Source organism: Ctenocephalides felis, unplaced genomic scaffold (genome assembly GCF_003426905.1).
Source record: "Ctenocephalides felis isolate EL2017-DRISC unplaced genomic scaffold, ASM342690v1 CF-g0.4_SCAFFOLD_03570, whole genome shotgun sequence".
Classification (NCBI taxonomy): Eukaryota; Metazoa; Arthropoda; class Insecta; order Siphonaptera; family Pulicidae; genus Ctenocephalides; species Ctenocephalides felis.
In genome coordinates, this window is record NW_020539724.1 from 3896245 (window position 1) to 3914261 (window position 18017).

The following is an 18017-nucleotide window of genomic DNA, read 5'->3' on the forward strand; positions in this document are numbered from 1 at the left end:
CAGCGCACGACGCGTTTGCTTCACGCCGTGTGACGTCATTGATTATGCTTTGCATGTGTGCTAACACACACCAGCGCACGACATGTATCTCACATGAAATTCAACGATGTCATTACCCCCCGACAGCGCGTGTTTATGTCTCGCGAGACAACTCAATGCGAGCTTTGCGTGTATTGTAACACACACAAGCGCACGCAAGTTTAAAATCCTCTTGTGGCGTAGATTCGATAACCGCATTATAATAACGATGTCGATATTATAGAAGATCACATCGCGTGTTTACTGGGTAATGGCGTTGTCGAGCAGGAATGTTCGGTACTTCCTTTTTGATCAGGAACGCGTTCCGGAAGTTGAATTCTAATAACGAAAATGGCTGACATATTGGAAAAAGTTTTTTTTCCTAATTTTGATAAATTTTATATGTATTATTATAAACAAGGATTTATAATAATATATACAAACCGTGAACCGTAGTGTGAATAATTTAAATTTTGGCGGTGAAAAAGAAATCAGCACACTGATATAATTCTTAAATTATAGTGAAATCGAAAACATTTAAGTCATGAATTAGTCAGCGTGAATTAGCATTTATGGATGGCAATTAATTTTATCAGAATGTTAAACAAGTTCAATGTAAAAAATTCGACCTAGAGATACAGTCCAAAAGTACGATTCACCGTGACGAATATATACACGTGCTTAAACGTGCGACAAAGACAAAAGCTATTACGTGATTATGACGTTTTTATAGCCATTTTCAAGCGAAATATAATGCATTCTTAAGATAAAAAACTACCAAATGTCACAACTCATTTCTGAATTAAAGAAATTTTAAAAAGCACTTTTTGATAAAATTTAATAAATAAGAAATCAATAAAAATTTGCAAACTTGGTAAAATGTCAAAGTCTTGCACAAGGTTATTTGGCGATTTAAAAAATGTTACATATGCAGTTAAAAGAAGTTTTCGAAGTGCAAAATTAGTAAAGGAGCAAGCAGAGGTTCGTACTAATTCATATTAATAAAATTACCAGTGTGACAATCTTGGACTTGGAAATTTTAACCAAATATAATTGAAGGTTAGAATTTTTTCAAAATTATAAAGAATAATACTGAACCATTTTAATTTTAAGTAAAAACAACTAATTCTATTAGTTAATCTGATAATTACCAAGAGTGTATGATGATTGTCGCAGAGGAAACCAGCAAGTGTTTATTCTGATTTTGAACCAATCAATCAACCAAATATACATACATACCTTTGTAATCATTTATTTATTCTTTCCTGTGGCTGTGATTTTTTCTATATATTTTATAGGTAAAAGATGTTTCTATACCAATGCCCTGGGGTCACATAGCAGGAAAATTATGGAATCCACATCTCGAAACACGTCCTATTTTGGCCGTACATGGCTGGCAGGATAACTGCAATACTTTCAATACATTGGCCCCATTGTTGCCAAAGCATGTCAGTTTATTATCAATAGATTTTCCAGGACATGGATTGTCATCTAGAATTCCTGATGGCTTGATGTACTCTACATTTGAATTGCCTGTTGTTTTATACAGGATTCAACAACACTTTGGATGGGACAAAATTTCATTGTTGGGCCATTCCATGGGTTCAATCACTATTTTCCTGTATTGTTGTATGTTTCCTGAAAAAGGTTAGTTGAAATATAATTTAATATAATAATACCCAACAATTTCATAGTTTTATCATATAGTAATTGTGTTTAATATAAATAATTATACTCAATTCAATATGAAATTGTTAAATTTTTATCAAGATTGAAATATTATACTAGAAGGTATGTTTCTTATATATAAATCCTTTGCTAGTTGACATGGCCATTGGCCTCGATGCATTAAAACCGCACATATTTCCACCAGAGAAATTTGCACAAATGTTCCAGAAAAAAATTCAAGATTTTGTGAAATTTGACAACTATAATCTTAAGGACAGTGAACCCCCATGTTACACTATTGAGGAAATGATTGAACGATGGCATAAAGGTTTGCTTTATATATTATAATATATTCTATGTTATAATATTCAATATTTGCATATAAATTTTCTCAGGTACAAATAAATCAGTTGATAAAGAATTCTGCCACCACTTATTAGAAAGATCTATAGCTCCATCAAGTTCTGATCCAGAGAAATTTTATTTTACTCGTGATAAGCGATTGGCATCGATGATATTTGCAGGTCTGAATCAAGAAATTATAATTGCTTTAGCCAAAAATATAAATATGCCTTATATGGCTGTAAAAGCAATCAATTCTCCATATTATGAGGATAAAAAATACTATTATGAAGTCCTTGAGGTTTTGAAGCAAAATCATTTGTTTGAACATCATTATGTTGAAGGATCTCATCATGTTCATTTAAATGAACCAGAAAAATTGCAAACCATTATAAATGATTTTATTATAAAATACAGGCCACCTGTTTAATGTAGTATGAAATAGAGCAATTTAGAAGTTTTAATTAATAGAATACCTAACAATCCAAACCTATAAACGTAAATATTAACAATCGTTGGTTATAGAACAATTTTTGTTGTAGTATTTATTAAACAGTATTAAAATAATAATTGTGGCAATGCTATTAGAATTTTATTAATAATGACTAATTACAAATTTTATAATCAGTGATGGTAACTATGTAACATTTAAAACTAATAAATTTAGGCACATAAACTTTTAAAATTATGAGTGCATCAACATTATACATCAGCCTTTTTTTATTTGCACAACAAAGAAAATATTTTTGTTCTAATATTTTTTAAATATTTAAGTTTAATTATTGTTAAATCAACCAATAGATAAATACCATGCATTCATAGAATTAGTATAATACATAAATGTAAAAAAAATGACAATATATAAATAATTACCATAAACAGCTATAGTATTTATATATTTCAAAATCCAATCCATGGAGGTTCTTTTAAACTGTTCACAGTCCTATAAGTTACATTTACTGGTAAATTAATTATAGCATAATCTAAGTTAAGTCTTCTCAAAACTTTTCTTATCATTCTACCGCTTTGCCCTATCAGAAATCCAGCAGGAATGTTTACATTTCGGTTTGTGTTATCATCAACCATTTCAATATAAAATTCTCTGTCCAGCAATAAATCAGTATCAACTGATTTTGTATCAGTTATTATTATTGCCACAGCACCTGCTTTTTCAGCATTTAGTGCTTTTTCAACAAAAGAACACTCTCTAAAATTAATTTTTAATTACTGTTAGCTTATAATTATAAATTATTTCTCACAATTACATACCCTCTTTCTATTAATGCTACTTTTCCAAATAGCTCTTGATTTGTTAGAACTTCACAAGCATAAGGTGGTTCGACGGGAATCAAATGAGATTTCAATAGAGAAATTGACGAATTCTGAAACAATAGAACATAAGCACTTTAATTCAAAATTCAAAGTATTTATGATATGCATGTGCATATCAAGTTTACTGCAAATTATCTTAATGCTTCTATGAGAAAGAAACTGAGTATACCATACATGGACACTAACGAGTTGCTAATGCAGAGATAATTTTTACAAAGGAATTTATTATAGGTATATTAACAGATATTTAATATTAATAATTAGATTTTGAAACCTACAAAAGGAGCCCCGAAGTCTTTCGCCGGTCTTAACCTATAAGTGTACTCCAATTCCCGTGGTTCTACTATTTCAAAAAATATATCGCCGTTTGTTACGTCATGAATGGAGGCTCCATCGTGCATATGCAAATTGTTTACTGTTTAAACACAAAAATAAGAATTGAAAATATCATTTAACATAACCATCAAATAGTTCGTGTCAATATACTCACGACCACTGAAAGATTCATGTATGAAAATGCTCAGGAAAATTAATAATATAATTATATTGCAATGCTGAAAATCCATTTTGCTATACTACACGTATTTTCCATGTTCTTTATTCATATTTTACTTATCTAGAAATATTGTTTGTATTACATTTGACATTTCAATAGCCAATTTATCAGATCGCCTATCAGAATCATTGACTTTTAAAGAAAGTATGGATAAATGCAAGCAAATGAAATTGTATCCATGTTTTGAAATTGTCATGCACGTTTAAGATGTCTACCGGAACTTCTTTTATCTATGACCGGAACCATGAATTCATTAAATTCTAATATTGTTTAGGATCGGAACAATTATTTAAATTTATTAGTGTTCATTTAATATAAATTATTAATAAAGTTAACTTAATCTAAATAATTATATTACTAACTCCTACTTTTTATTTTTTAAGTATAGTTAATAAACAAAACAAAATCAAAATCATATTAGATTCCGCGACGTCAAAAAATTTTTGGCAAAAAAATGACAACAGACCGATTGTATTTTCCATAAAAAATCCGTTGTTTTGTTTCTTAATTATAAATTTTGATAATTTAACAACGACAAAAAAAAGTCACAACGTTATTTCAAAAAACGCAACCATGTCTATTGTGTAATATTATATAAAAACAGTTTAAAAACCAGTTAATTTTACAAATTTTAAGTGCATTTCTAATGACATATGCCAGGTCATAAATGTTTGTGGGACCAGGAATAAATTCTTGTTATAGAATTTAGGCTAACTAATAAAAGGTGAGTATTTTTTTAGATTTAATATATATGCAATATAAAGTTTAAGATAAAATATCAAAATTTTGGATGTAATATATACAAAAGTTCATTGACAAAACGCTTGGTTAGAAGCTAATTTTTGATAGACATAGCTAACATAGAACAAAAATTTATAAAAAATTTAGTATTATATAGACAATGCAAGGACTCAATCCGAGATCCTTGGCAGAAGCTAAAAATATAAGTAAAAAATATTAATAAAAAATTTAATCAATCTATAAAATCCATATTTTATTTAACCAGGTATACAGATCTGCGGATCTTACCATGAGATATGGCCGGACGCGTGGGCTGGCCACGAGGCAAGATCATCCGTGACGTTATAAGAAATAATTTTTCGGATACTCTAAATTACAGAACAGTGAGATTATTGTATTTGTGACAAAATAGTCAACTCTAACAGAATTTATTAAATATACTATTTGTTTATAGAAAATAGGAAAATGCAACGAACAAGGATCACAATTGCCACCTGCTCTTGGAGCAAATTTTATGGGAAGCCAATCTGCCAGACATGCATCAACAGAAGTTGGTCAAGAAGCAGTTGGGGTAAATAGTGGCTCAAACGTTTTAAAAACTCAAGGAATATTCAAGAATTTAGGAGAAGATTTGAATAACAGACATCTGAAAGGAATTAGAGAGTTTAGCACGAAAAACAGAGTTAAAAGGTTGTATTTTTATTTGTAATTTTTCGTTGGATGTGATTGCTGGATTTTAAGTAAAATTATCCATCTTTGGCAAATTTGTAGACTAACTACAAAATCGGCGAAACAAAGACCTGAGTCTAAATCCAGTTTGAGAAAAATAGAAAAAGGGAAAAGTTCCCACTCGGTGACTACTGACTTGGCAGGAAAGTTTAAGAAAATCCATAGAAAAACCGCAGCATACATCGCGGAAAGACGATCAGGCAATGAAACTTTAATAAATACTACTTATATTTAAGTATGATATAATTAAAAATAAAATTTAATATATTATATTGTTATATTTAGAAGCAAAGTAATATGTCACTAACAATAAGTGATTTATTATTTTATTACAGATGTGCAAAGAAATACCATGAGCCATTTCAACGCGCCTTCTGGAAATACAGCGGTTAGCAGTGGTGGCCAAGGATATGGAACTGCTGGTATGAGCAGTGGTCATTATGCACCTCTCAATTCTACCAAAAGCTTGCAATCTAATGGCACAATTGCTAACCGGATGGGTGCATTTGGAACTCACAATCAACCACCAAAAGAACAAGGTATTGTGCGAAAGACATATTGGATAAATAATACAGGTTTTATCATTAGAAAAGAGTATCTAATAAATAAACAATAATAAATTCATATACAAAAAAACTTGAAAGTACACTGTTTCCTAGTGAATGCATGCTTTTCTTTGTTTTTAAAGTTAAACAACAAAGTGAACCTAAAGTTAAACAACAGACTGCTGGAGCAAGGATGCAAGAATTGCGCCAAATACAAAGGCATCATGATCCAGTCAGACTTATGGGCAAAAATCTTGAAGCTGAATATATTCCTAAACCAGTTACTAAATATAGATCTCATGGAAAAGGGATTCTAGGTAGAAATTGCTTTGTTCTCAAAATAGGTTATCTCTTTTTTATGACAATCAGAAACGGAAACAAATGTGATAAATTGAAAGACTATACCAAAATTATTTAGTTTTTTGTTTCTGATAGTCATCATGTTTTCAACTAATGCATTAAAAATATATTGAATTAATTACTTAAATCAAAGGCAATCTAGACAACCCAGTCGTCGCACCCATATCGACATTCACAAAACCAAAGAAAGGACATCAACATATCGGAGGAGGTGGTATGAAGATTTGAATAAATAATAAATAGTTCATAAACCTTTAATATAATTACTTAATTTATTTTCAGTTATACAGCCTGGACCAAACTCCCGTTTTGACTCCAGAAATAAATTGCTTAGAGATTCTGGTCGATTAAAATCGCTTTCCAAAAAACAAAGGTCTAACCCACAGTTGGGACATTTGCCTTTTGATCCGCATGATGTTGTTAATAGGTATATTTTATTATAAATAAAATACGAAAAAATTGTAGAAATGATTTTATTTTTATTTTATAGATCGATAAAGTACCCTATTCCTGAAGAAGCAATAAGACCTAATAGAAATAAAACAAAAACTCCTACACACTTTCGTTCGAAAAAATTCAGTGCTAATAAGGATGTTCCACTGTTGAGGTATATAATATACTTTAATCAACAGTTTAAGTAATTTTGTGCAATTTGGTTATTTATTTCGTTAATTGAAATTAGTAAAAAAACGCAAGCAGTTCAAAGAGACGAAGTAATTCGCAGAACTAACCCGTAGGCCTAATACTCCAAAACCAAATAGACATCTGCGGTAAATAAAAATCTTTCGTTTTAAATTATTAATTTATTTTGAGTTTTTCCATTACTTTAAAATATATAATTCATAACTATTTTTGCTAGTGATAAAATTTTTGCTTTTTCAGGAGGAAAGAATCTGCTGGTCGTCAGGATTATTCCGAATTATTGCCCACTGCTGACAAAGAAAATGTGAGACAACAATTAGCTCAAAGACAATTGAATAAAACGCTTAATGATTCCATAAAAATCAAAAGTACAACAATGAATGCTAATGTGAATTCTACAACCGGTGGTAAAAGGTCCAAACAACAAGTGTCTGATCGACATGCCCATGAAACATTTGTAGGAAATTCAAAACTTTATAAAGGGTATACCAGAACATCAGCAACTAAAATGCAAACAAAAGTCAGTGTTATTATTTATAAATTTATGTGAAATATACATATGGTTTAATTTTTATATGCAATAAACAGGTGCCTGATTATGGCCAAAGTAAACGATCAATCTCCTTGGACGAATGGGCTAATCCTCAATACGGCTCAAAAAATCAACAAAAATCTCAGAATACATCCTCTTCACAAAAAAATCAAGAGCAACAACAATTTGTTCCATCATCAAGTGATCCATTACGAGGTGTATTGCCGAAAGTACCAGCAACTCCAACTACACACACCGTTATGACAGGCGGTTTGAAATCCTTAAGTTCAGGTTAGTGCAAAATTTTTTCAGTATTTGAGTGGTTATATTATCATTAATTTTAAATTTTATAGAATATTAGTAAAAGAAATCTTTGTTCCAATATTAGAACATTTTATATTTGTCATTGATGATAATTAATGTGCAATGTTTTTAAATTTTAAACCAATTCTTAGCCGGAAATACTTTAGGCTTGAGATCCAGCACGGGAGAAACAAGTTTTGGCTTAAATAACTCTCCAGCAGTGAAAATATCTACCATTAAGCCAAAACGTGCAAATTTAAAGAGTAAGAGGTAAATTTTTTTTGTACATTGGTTGATTTGATAATTTGTAGAGTTTGAGTTATTGATCATCAAGTAAAGGAAATTAGATAAATAATGTTAAGAAACGTTGCACTTAATTTTTAATATATTTATATTGCTATACTAATGATATTTCATCACTCAAGGGCCAGTCAAACTCAGCATTTGCAACAAAGCACAATGCAAGCTTCTAGATCGAATAGTGGAGCCAATATGGCACCATTCCGTCCAGCGCAGATTACCAACTCCTTAAATGTAACACAAAAAGAAGTACCAATACCGGTTTCTGCAACCATTCCCAAAAAACAGCAATTAGTTCCAAAACAGAGTTTACAGCAACAACCGTATGTACAGATCCAGAATATTCAGCAGCCCAAATCGTTATTTAGAACAGTTGATACAACCTATTTGAAAATGACTAGTCCTAAACCACCAGAAAAGAAACCTTGGGCTCAGCCAGAAACTTTTGTGTCGCTTGATATTCCAAAACCAAAACAGGTAACTTTATTGTAAAAACTAGATAAATAATTCCTAAACAAACTTCAATTTATTATTATTTTTGGCTAGAATTGGGATAATAGACGCCTGAGAGAGTTGGCAACCATCAAGCGAACAGCAGCCACTAACGCGTGGGCAATGTCCAAAACACGTGCATTGAGTCGAAATAAACAGGCCCAAAAGTCGTCTTCGACAATATCCGAAATGTCGAATAAAGCAAATAATGTATCATCCACACAAAATCCACAGAATCAAAAGAACAATCAGTCCATGAACAACGCATTATTGAACGTGTCCTATGCCCAAGCTCCGGTGGCGAGCATCGTGAAAAAATTGAAGGTAGTAATAGGATTGATTCCAAAATTTCATCTGGCTTTATTTTCGTCAACTACGTTTATTTATAATAGGTTCGGGAGCCTGTAGATAAGAATTCCTCATTGGGATACAATAATGATGATAAAGCAGATAGTCAGTCTGAAACAGAAGCTGAAACTAATCAAGCCTCAATTTTGGAAGAACCCAATATATTCGTCGGCAAAAACCAACAACTTTCGCAGTCGATTCATGCTCCACCCCAGGTTGATTTAAGTTAATATCAATAAATAACTATATTTATTTAAATTTTCAACTATTTTTACCATTTAGCGTTCCGGTCTCAACATTGACGGCCTGGCAACATACCGTACACGGGCACCATACCCGTCCTTTGCCGAAAGTTTCAAAATGATGCCAAAATCAACATCCAGTGGCATTGCAACCGCCCACATGGCACATAAGCGGCATCATCATCATCACCACAATCAACATCAAAACCAGCAACAAAAAGATAACCATCGTACGATCCAGAAGGATAAACAGCCCTAGAAAAATGAATCTCAGAAGCATAAGATTAATTTAAAAATAGCCTAAATTTATTCAGGAACCCATAGGACTTTTATCATACTTTTCTATAAAATAGTGTTAAGATATAAATTTTTTAAATTATTTTTTACTCATGACCATTTTACCATTTGTGCAAACCAAAACCGATCCAAGATATTTTTATAAAAATTTAATATTTTATACAACAAATTTTACCTAGGTACGTTTTAGAAGATTTTTATGTATAAGTAAAGGTGGATAAGTGGTGTTAAATTTTAAACTAAATATGTTTTATATATTATTACACAAAGTTATCATTTGTATGCGTATATAACAAAAAAATTGTTTAAATAACAATTAACATTTGACAATAACGAAACTGACTTTAAAAATTTTATTACCGATATTAAAAATTAAGAAAGATGAAATAAAACAATATTTATTTACACATCTTTGTTAAAATTACGATTAAAATCGAATATTTAACAACATCAACGTCGCTTTCAAAATCGGACGCAGAGATTTTTTATAAATTACAAGAATTTTTCATTAAAACACTAAGAAGTTCGAAATTGGATCAAAATATTGAAGGTGTAAGATATATTCCTTTTATATTCAATTTGAAGTAACAAAAAATAAATATTTTGTTGAGATCAGAAAGGATGGTGGCTGAGAATGATGAATGCCGTTTTGTGTCTTGTAATATTTTAGTTGGATGGATTTTGCAGGTGAGACAAATAATTTTTATAGATAATTAAATTTATCATAGAAAATTATAAAAATATAAAATGAATTATATGAAATTCAAAAAAAACTTAAACGGTAAAAATTGAAAATTATAAAAATATAAAATGAATTATATAAAATTCAGAAAAAAATTAAAATTTAAAAAAATTATATATATTATCTTCAGTAAATTTTAGCAATTTTTAGCTATTGCTTCAATTTTCTAAATATATTTGATTGTATAAAATTGAAACCAACCGATTTATTTCATACCGTTTAATACCAGTTTGTACCTGTTCAAATATTTTGACTGATACATTTATTCACTAAATCTAGACATTATGTAATAACTATCACAACAAATTGCATTTTGGGAAGGTTGTATCTATTTAGCATTTTGCTCGAAGACTTTAAACAGAACGAATCAATCCTCAGAATAATGACGTAGTACATAACATTTTTGTGATTAATCGTGATTTTTAGTGAATCTGTTTAAAATATAAGTGCATTTAATAAGTTTGATCTGGATGATTTTTTCTGGCTATATATAATTATATATTTGTGTGTTAAAAATGAATATAGCCGATCTTCCAGAATCCAGAAAGTTTATGGAGCGAATTAACACGTGGTTTTACAAAACGAAGGAAAGGAATCCCACTACGAATGTTCGAGATATTTTAAAAAATTTAAATGTTTTATCCGATCACATACAATTGAATTCAGTAATGGGTGAGTTTTGCTTCATTTATATTTTCGTTCCCAAATTTTCATTGCCTGATAACTTCCTAATTTTCAGATTCAAATCTTTGTATTTTGTACGACGTCACAAACATGTTAATTCAGCAAATTTGCAATTCCGATGCAAATGCGCAATTTTCGGCCTGCAACATCATTAGCCAATCTTGTACAAATATTAACGAAATTGGAAAGCCCTATCTGAAAAATGAGCCTTTGCTTTTGAGTGCTTCAAAATATAAATCACTTGATACTTTGGCCGGTTGTTTCACTTCAGTCGAGGTAAGAAGATAATAGAATTATCATTTTATAGGAAAATAGAATAACTTTAATTATTAATAATTTTGGTACCAGTGAAAACGAATTTCCATAAATACTGCATTATGTTAGCAAATCTTGAGATAGATTTGCTAAATCGCTAGATTTTATTTACTAGATGGAATTAAAAATTCTAGAAAAGCTAGAACTAATGAATTTGTTGGTTCGTAATAACAATGTTCTGAAAATGTTTAAATTTCTCAAATGTTGATTAAATATTTTGAAGGTATCAGCACGTGAAATGTTTCATTTAATTTCATCTTATTTTGATCTTATCCAATTATATATTTTTTTAGTCTGCTGGTTCCATGTGCAAGTCAAGAACTGATGATTCTTTCAAGAATCTTCAGAATAAAGAAAATGTTCCTATTAGCCCCATGGCGATAGACTATGAGGTAGATGAAACTCATTTATAACTTGTTAGATATAAAACTTCAAATACAATTTAAATTTTGTTAAAAATTGTTTTTTATTTTTAGCCAAAACCAGTTACGGGCCGTAAATCTCTGCCAGCAAAAGCGTTGTCATCATTAAGTCCACAAATTAAAGAAACTGAGAAAGAAACAGAGCTGAAGGAAAAATTGCAAAGACAATTGACTTGGGAACGAGAAACACCATTTTTGCAAGCTACATCAAGTCCGATAGCTAGCATTACAGATGGATTAGGCCAAATCAGCCTGGACGAAGTAAGGATCAGTAATAACTTTGTTATAAGATTATTAACATTAGCTACATAAAATATTTCTTATTTTAAAATTTATACTATTCGACTAATCTACATATTAGTTGAAATTTTATCATGTGGTTACAAATAGTTTCAATAAAATCAAGTAACCAATTATCATTGTCATCCTCCTCAATTTTCAGATGAACTGCGACGCTATAATGAAACTATGTAAAGACACGAGGACCAACATGGACAAAATTGAAAAACTTTTGAAGAAATCTTTAAATAAAACTCACAATTTGTCCAATCCTTCGTTCCTTAACAATACATCAAGTACAGCAGCTCGAAAATTAGCCTCACCAACTCCTCGGTTAGCCAGAGGCGCAGTGGGGCGATTTTCTTTAGGAGCCGCAAGGCTGCCGACTGCTAGGAAGTCCCTTACCTCCAAAATTTCGGGCGTTGCCATCCGTAATAATCAAGCTAAAGGAGCAGAAGGTAAGATTAGTAAAATAATTAGTAGGTGTAATATACTAGCATATGAATTTCATACTTATTCGGTGGTTTGCAAACTTTCCATACCGCGTCCTCCCCGTTTTACTTTTTTAAAATTATTGGTGCGCCTCCTGAATTTATCTAAAATGTCCAAAATTATAAATATTTAACTGTTATTATAAATTATTTAACGGCATACAAAATAATATACAATATAATGAAAAAACATACATAAATTACTATCAATTTTTTTAACACCAATTCCTATTTTTTGGTTTGAATTACAAAATATTTTGGAAAAACTTGGATGCTCCAGTTGCAGGGACTTGCAAACAAAATTAAAATTTCATTCTATGTTTATTCGGCAAAAACTACACAGGTTGGGAATCACTGGAAAGTTCTGAGTAATTAGGTTTGTGATTCCCAATCTATGTAGTTTTTGCCGAATAAACATAGAATGAAATTTTAATTTTATTCTATGAAATAAATGAACAACTTCTGTGAAATATGGTACAAAATTATTTATTTAAAATTTTGGATGATTTACTTTTTTGCAATATTTCTTATTTTAATAATGAGCAATTACGCAAATCTTTTTTATGGTTTATGAAATGTTTCTATGAAATCAAATGTGTTGAATTAAATTATATTGTCTGCCATTTTATATTGAAAAATTGATCTAAAAATTCAAAAAATGGGTCATTCAATTAATATTTACATTAAAATGATACGGTTACATTGATTAACCGGCATATTATGATTCACGAAAAGTAAAAAAAATTCAGCACAATGTACTTCAGGCCACTTATCAATCACTATTTACGTTCATGAATTGTTGATAAAAATAGTTTTGACATTCTGTGTATAAAGTACACATTTTATGATATCGATCATTGTTTATATAACAAGTTCGATTGTTTGTATGGTATATATTTTCTTCAAAAAAATATTTATTTCTTCTAAAATATTGGATATTTTAACACTCTACTCACTTGAACATATTATGATTCTATAAAACTTTTGTTATTGAAACACTTTTAGCAACCAGCAAAAAATATTTTATACAGTACTTCTGCTATTTAGTTGGATAGCTGATAGAAGATATTATCAATAAGCATAAATTAAATTAAACCCTCGAATTAATTATTATTAAGTAAAAATTTTACAAAAGGAAATCAAATATGTCTTTTATCCAGGTGCGTCCTCAGTTCTCCAAAATGCTAGCAGAAACATAATGACGGCCCGACGAAAAATTTCATCTTTGACTTCACTGAAAGATCCTAATTCAGCAAATAATAATAATTTGAAATATAAACCAACCGGCAAAGGGAATATCGTTTCCAATATACCTGGTCCACGTACTTCAAGCCCAGCCCAGCGAACTCTATTGAAAAAATAATAGATATTGTTACATATAATTGATGATAGTGTATTGTAAAGTCTCAGAAAACATGTATAATTTTTATTGATGTTATTTTATATATTGTATACTTTTTAAAGTTTCAAATAAATTCGATTTTTTTTGTTTTAAATTAATTTTCCTGTTTTCTTTCAACCATACAAGGATCCAACAAAATTGACGGCAATAAATACATTTAAATAATTTAAATAAATACATTTATAAACAGGCATTACCTTTTCTTCGAAGTATTACACATTTAATTAAGAATTTTTTTATGATAGTTATAATATCTTTATGATAATTAGCATCCTCATTCGATTTACCAGTATGCTATGATTTGAACTAATGAAAAATTGTTTTTTTTTGAAAATTATATTTCAAAATATATTTTCTATTCAAATAGACCTTGGCAGTTCTCCAATCTACGTATTAAAACGCAAATATTTAATCTAAGTCTTGTTTATTCTCATCTTTCCATATGAATTCGTTTAAAGCTAAACATCAATTTTACAATGCCTGTAAAAAAATCAAATTCTTAAAAAGTAAGTTACATAGTAACATAAGTTGGATCAGTCAAAACTCCGCAATTATTATTTTTGGCGGACATCAAAATATAACCATCATTTCCCCACAATTCGACCAGGAATTCTTGACCAACCAGTAAGGTTCGTTGTTGATTTCACCATAACCGACTACTAATACGGCATGGGTCCAACTCGTCCTCTTTTTATTGCCACTGGTAAAAGATATATGATTTTATAAAATACTTCAAAATTTATATTTTGAAGGTAAAAACAACTTTGGAATTGATAGTTACCATTTCGGTTCGTAGTAAAACGCCGTTGGAGTAAAAACTGAATGTTTTGGTGTGATGCGTCAATGGCCACCGAAATTGGACCGTGTTTAAGAAGGCAACCTAGTTGATCATAAACCAGATTAATAAATAAGCAATTAGTGTAACTAACTGATTTAAGATTTCAATTTTATTATTACACCCCTTTTGTGTTCATAAAATGTAATAATTACCTTCATAGCGTCAACGTCATTACGTGTTACGTTGACATACCCTGTGATAGGAGCAACTAAAGTAACGTTTGACATGGCAGTAACCATCCTGAAGAATTAATAATACCAAAATTAAATAGACAAAAGAATATTCTCAAAATTGAAGACTCAGGTGTTAATACATTTTGCCATAGCAATTCATAGGTTTAGAAATCAGTTCTTCGTAAGAACCACCAATAAACTCTTGAAAAGAATGGATGCATGAACATTTTTTTTAGGTAGATATTTTTAGATATTCCCAATTAATAGGATGTTTTTATTTTGTTTGGAAATAGCTGAGAGATTGTGTTTTTAAAATTTTCCTTTTCAAATGCATACTTATGGCGCAATATCAACTATGTATTTTACTAATCTTAATTTTTCATTTTTCATCAACATTTGCCAAAAAATTGAGTCATTTTCCATCTGTTGGATAGATTATAACAACAAAAATGAAAAAATATTTGTATATAGTGAAATTTCTGTTAATTATTTTTTAGGGCAATAACTGATCTTACTTGTCCCAAGTAACCACCATAATCCTCTTCAGTAGGGATTCCTCCATGTTTCATCATCCATTGGTAGGCGCGGAAATCTTCGCCACCGTCGCAACCATTATTTCCATACTACGATTAAATAATAAAAAATAGTATTATTATTATCATTGGAAATTCTAGTTTAAAAAAAGTCATTTACCCCAAGAACAATCAATCAAAGCCTGTTGAGACAATCGTACAAGATTACCGCCGTTTTTCAAGAAATATGCACCTTCGATTGCTCCAATTGTTCCGAAAGACCAGCAGGAACCACAAACAGATTGATCTTAAATGATATAATACTTTATTAACATATCTATTCAAATATACCTACAGCAAAATTTCATTAAATCCTGGGGTTGAACTTAAAACTTAATATTTATAATTTATGCAAATTTATATTTAATTCTATACCTTTTCGCAAATCTTAACGTTTTGGAATGGTATTATTTATAATTGGTTCAGATATTTAGTTTCATCTCATCACGTTGGTTTATAACTTAATGATTTCAAATTCTTTCAAATTTTAATTTTTTTATCCAATTTGCGTCATCCTACCTTTAACTGGAGTAACAGCTCCATAAATTCGCCAGTCGAAAGAATCTGGTAAATTTCTTGCTTCCTTGGTGGTATTGTGAGGAAAGGGTAAACCGCCATTATAACCGGAGGAAGGTCTGTGTCCTCTCAAAGCCTTAAGTTCAGCTTCAGTACGATCAGCCAAATGGTTAACAGTCAAAGTGTATCCCAAATTTGCACGATTCTTAGAAAAAATGTACCTAGAAAATGAAATCCAAAAGATAAAATATACAAAAAATATCCAAAAAAATCCTATCGCTCCTTATCGTTATAGTTAGTAAAGAAGAGTCTATGTTGAGATTTTATTAGTTTACCTCAAGTTTTGCCTGAAAATTTCTTTTCGGAAATGATGTTCCTCATTTTTATTATAAATTTTTCCGTGTTTATTGATGAATCGGTGGAATTCCTCATCAATATGTTCAGTAAAATGAGGATGCACGAATTCCCTCATTGGATTAAAAGTGGCAACTGTTCCTGATCCTGGACCGGGGAAACCAACGCAAGGTTTATCTAAAAAAGGAAGACGATAAATGTTAAATTTCTGGAAATATAAGTTATAAATTTGGAAGTTACCTTCATCGACTTCGAAAACTTCGTTATCAATATCGTCTGTGCTAAAAGAATCGTACTCCAAATAGTAATGGTCATAATGAGATCCAAGAAGTGAATTGTATCCCTTCATTTCGTATCTTACAGGAATTGATAAACGTTCTGCGGAGTTTTTGTGAGATTTCTTGTACCTAAATTAAATATACACACATAAATAGTAATAATCAAAATTATGTGTAAGCAAAAATTTTAAATTTGTACGTACCTGACCCACATGGTGTATTTATTAGTTTGTGGCCGATGGTGTCGATCAAACTCCATTTGTCACAGTTCAGTCCTAAAATTTCTTCTTCGCCTAAAAAAAATTCTCAAACATTAGGAGAAATTGTTTAAACTAATTATTATAATTATTATGTTTATCTTACCGACTCTTTTGAACAATTTCAAATCGGGAAGAATAGGCTGAATGTTAATGGTTTGTTCTTTAGTTCCATTAATTTGCAGACAAGTATCAGCATTTTGTTCTTCTTCTGTAGTAACAGGAGCAATCTGAGGAGATGCATCACGAAATCAATAATAAAGTTGAGAAATTGTTTTAATAAAATATAATTATAATAATAAATAAAATTTAAAATCAAAAGTAGGTATACCAAGGGGTTCACGTAAATTTAATAAAGAAAATCTAAGTTTTAATTTGATAATGGCAGAAAATTCACATTTGAAAATATTTAAATACGAAGTATAGTAAGTGAATTATTTTTATCTAGCAACATTTATATATAAATAATTTATTTGTATCAATTTTTGTGTAAATTGTATTTGTTGTATTTTTGTTAATTTTGACCAAACTTGTTAAATTTCAACTACGCATCAAAATTTATGAAATATAATGCGTAGACAGAAAAACTTGAATATCCGCCTTGATTAAATTTCTTGGCTATCACTATCTTTTTGTGCTGAACAAAAATAATATCGAATTTCTTTCTGTTTTTTTTACGTCTTTATTTATTTTTTCACATACTACCTTAGATAGATATTATTATATGATGATTCAGCCAAGAGAATATAGGATTTCATTACAAAGTTATAAATAAAATATTTTATTCCATTCATAGTTGTGATAAAATCAAAGTTTTTCACCGTTTGACAAAACCTAAAAAAACTGCGTATTTTCTTACTTTATATATTTATATGATTATAATTTGCATTAAAAATCAATATAGATATATCTAATATTTTTCTATCAAACGGTGCAATTGAGAGAAACTTTATTTGAAAAAAAAATGCGAATAAAATTTATATGAATATTGTTTTCAATTTACCTTTAAGCTGACACCATAATTATTATTTTTTCCGGCTAACTGGTAAGTCTTCACCATACCTCCGTAGTAATCAATTCTTGAGATTTTGCATTTTCATCATACCTGGTAAATCATAAAGTACTTAAGAATTTTTCTACTGTTCATAATAGACATTTAAAACATGTAATTTGATTAATATAATTAAATTAAATATGCACCAAGCATAGAAAGGTTCTTGAATTTCGGCATATGGTATGAAAAGAGT

At 29.9% G+C, this 18017-nt stretch overlaps 3 protein-coding genes and 1 pseudogene across 4 annotated transcripts; 2 read left to right on the top strand and 2 right to left on the bottom strand.

Annotated features, from left to right (window-relative positions):
* Positions 1-767: 767 nt before the first annotated feature.
* Positions 768-2505, top strand: LOC113383159 (probable serine hydrolase). Of its 2 annotated transcripts, none has more exons than XM_026621404.1 (4): positions 768-999; positions 1317-1665; positions 1841-2014; positions 2082-2501. In XM_026621404.1, exons 1-4 carry the CDS (start codon positions 898-900, stop codon positions 2456-2458), a joined length of 1002 nt encoding a protein of 333 aa, XP_026477189.1. In that variant the 5' UTR covers positions 768-897; the 3' UTR covers positions 2459-2501. The 2 variants fall into 2 exon arrangements, with proteins under 2 accessions (XP_026477189.1, XP_026477191.1); XM_026621406.1 differs by lacking the exon at positions 768-999 and adding an exon at positions 1036-1077 and having other exon boundaries at positions 2082-2505.
* Positions 1554-4033, bottom strand: LOC113383160 (PRADC1-like protein). Its single transcript, XM_026621407.1, has 4 exons — positions 3851-4033; positions 3639-3775; positions 3298-3410; positions 1554-1656 (listed from the first exon to the last, which is right to left on the bottom strand). Exons 1-4 carry the CDS (start codon positions 3924-3926, stop codon positions 1623-1625), a joined length of 360 nt encoding a protein of 119 aa, XP_026477192.1. The 5' UTR covers positions 3927-4033; the 3' UTR covers positions 1554-1622.
* A 6465-nt stretch (positions 4034-10498) lies between these two features.
* Positions 10499-13766, top strand: LOC113383167. The gene is made up of 6 exons (XM_026621413.1): positions 10499-10861; positions 10929-11149; positions 11482-11580; positions 11665-11871; positions 12053-12347; positions 13541-13766. The coding sequence occupies exons 1-6, from the start codon at positions 10705-10707 to the stop codon at positions 13741-13743; spliced, it is 1182 nt and encodes a 393-aa protein (XP_026477198.1). The 5' UTR covers positions 10499-10704; the 3' UTR covers positions 13744-13766.
* Positions 13767-14207: 441 nt separating this feature from the next.
* LOC113382819 lies at positions 14208-17872 on the bottom strand (annotated as a pseudogene).
* Positions 17873-18017: the final 145 nt, after the last annotated feature.

Coding starts and splice junctions, on each gene's coding strand:
- LOC113383159 (XM_026621404.1), top strand. CDS start 898: ATGTCAAAGTCTTGCACAAGGTTATTTGGCGATTTAAAAAATGTTACA. Junction 1,000..1,316: donor TAGTAAAGGAGCAAGCAGAG/GTTCGTACTAAT, acceptor TATATTTTATAG/GTAAAAGATGTTTCTATACC. Junction 2,015..2,081: donor GATTGAACGATGGCATAAAG/GTTTGCTTTATA, acceptor AAATTTTCTCAG/GTACAAATAAATCAGTTGAT.
- LOC113383160 (XM_026621407.1), bottom strand. CDS start 3,926: ATGGATTTTCAGCATTGCAATATAATTATATTATTAATTTTCCTGAGC. Junction 3,776..3,850: donor ACATGAATCTTTCAGTGGTC/GTGAGTATATTG, acceptor GTGTTTAAACAG/TAAACAATTTGCATATGCAC. Junction 3,411..3,638: donor AAGACTTCGGGGCTCCTTTT/GTAGGTTTCAAA, acceptor CTATTGTTTCAG/AATTCGTCAATTTCTCTATT.
- LOC113383167 (XM_026621413.1), top strand. CDS start 10,705: ATGAATATAGCCGATCTTCCAGAATCCAGAAAGTTTATGGAGCGAATT. Junction 10,862..10,928: donor ACAATTGAATTCAGTAATGG/GTGAGTTTTGCT, acceptor CCTAATTTTCAG/ATTCAAATCTTTGTATTTTG. Junction 11,150..11,481: donor GTTGTTTCACTTCAGTCGAG/GTAAGAAGATAA, acceptor ATATTTTTTTAG/TCTGCTGGTTCCATGTGCAA.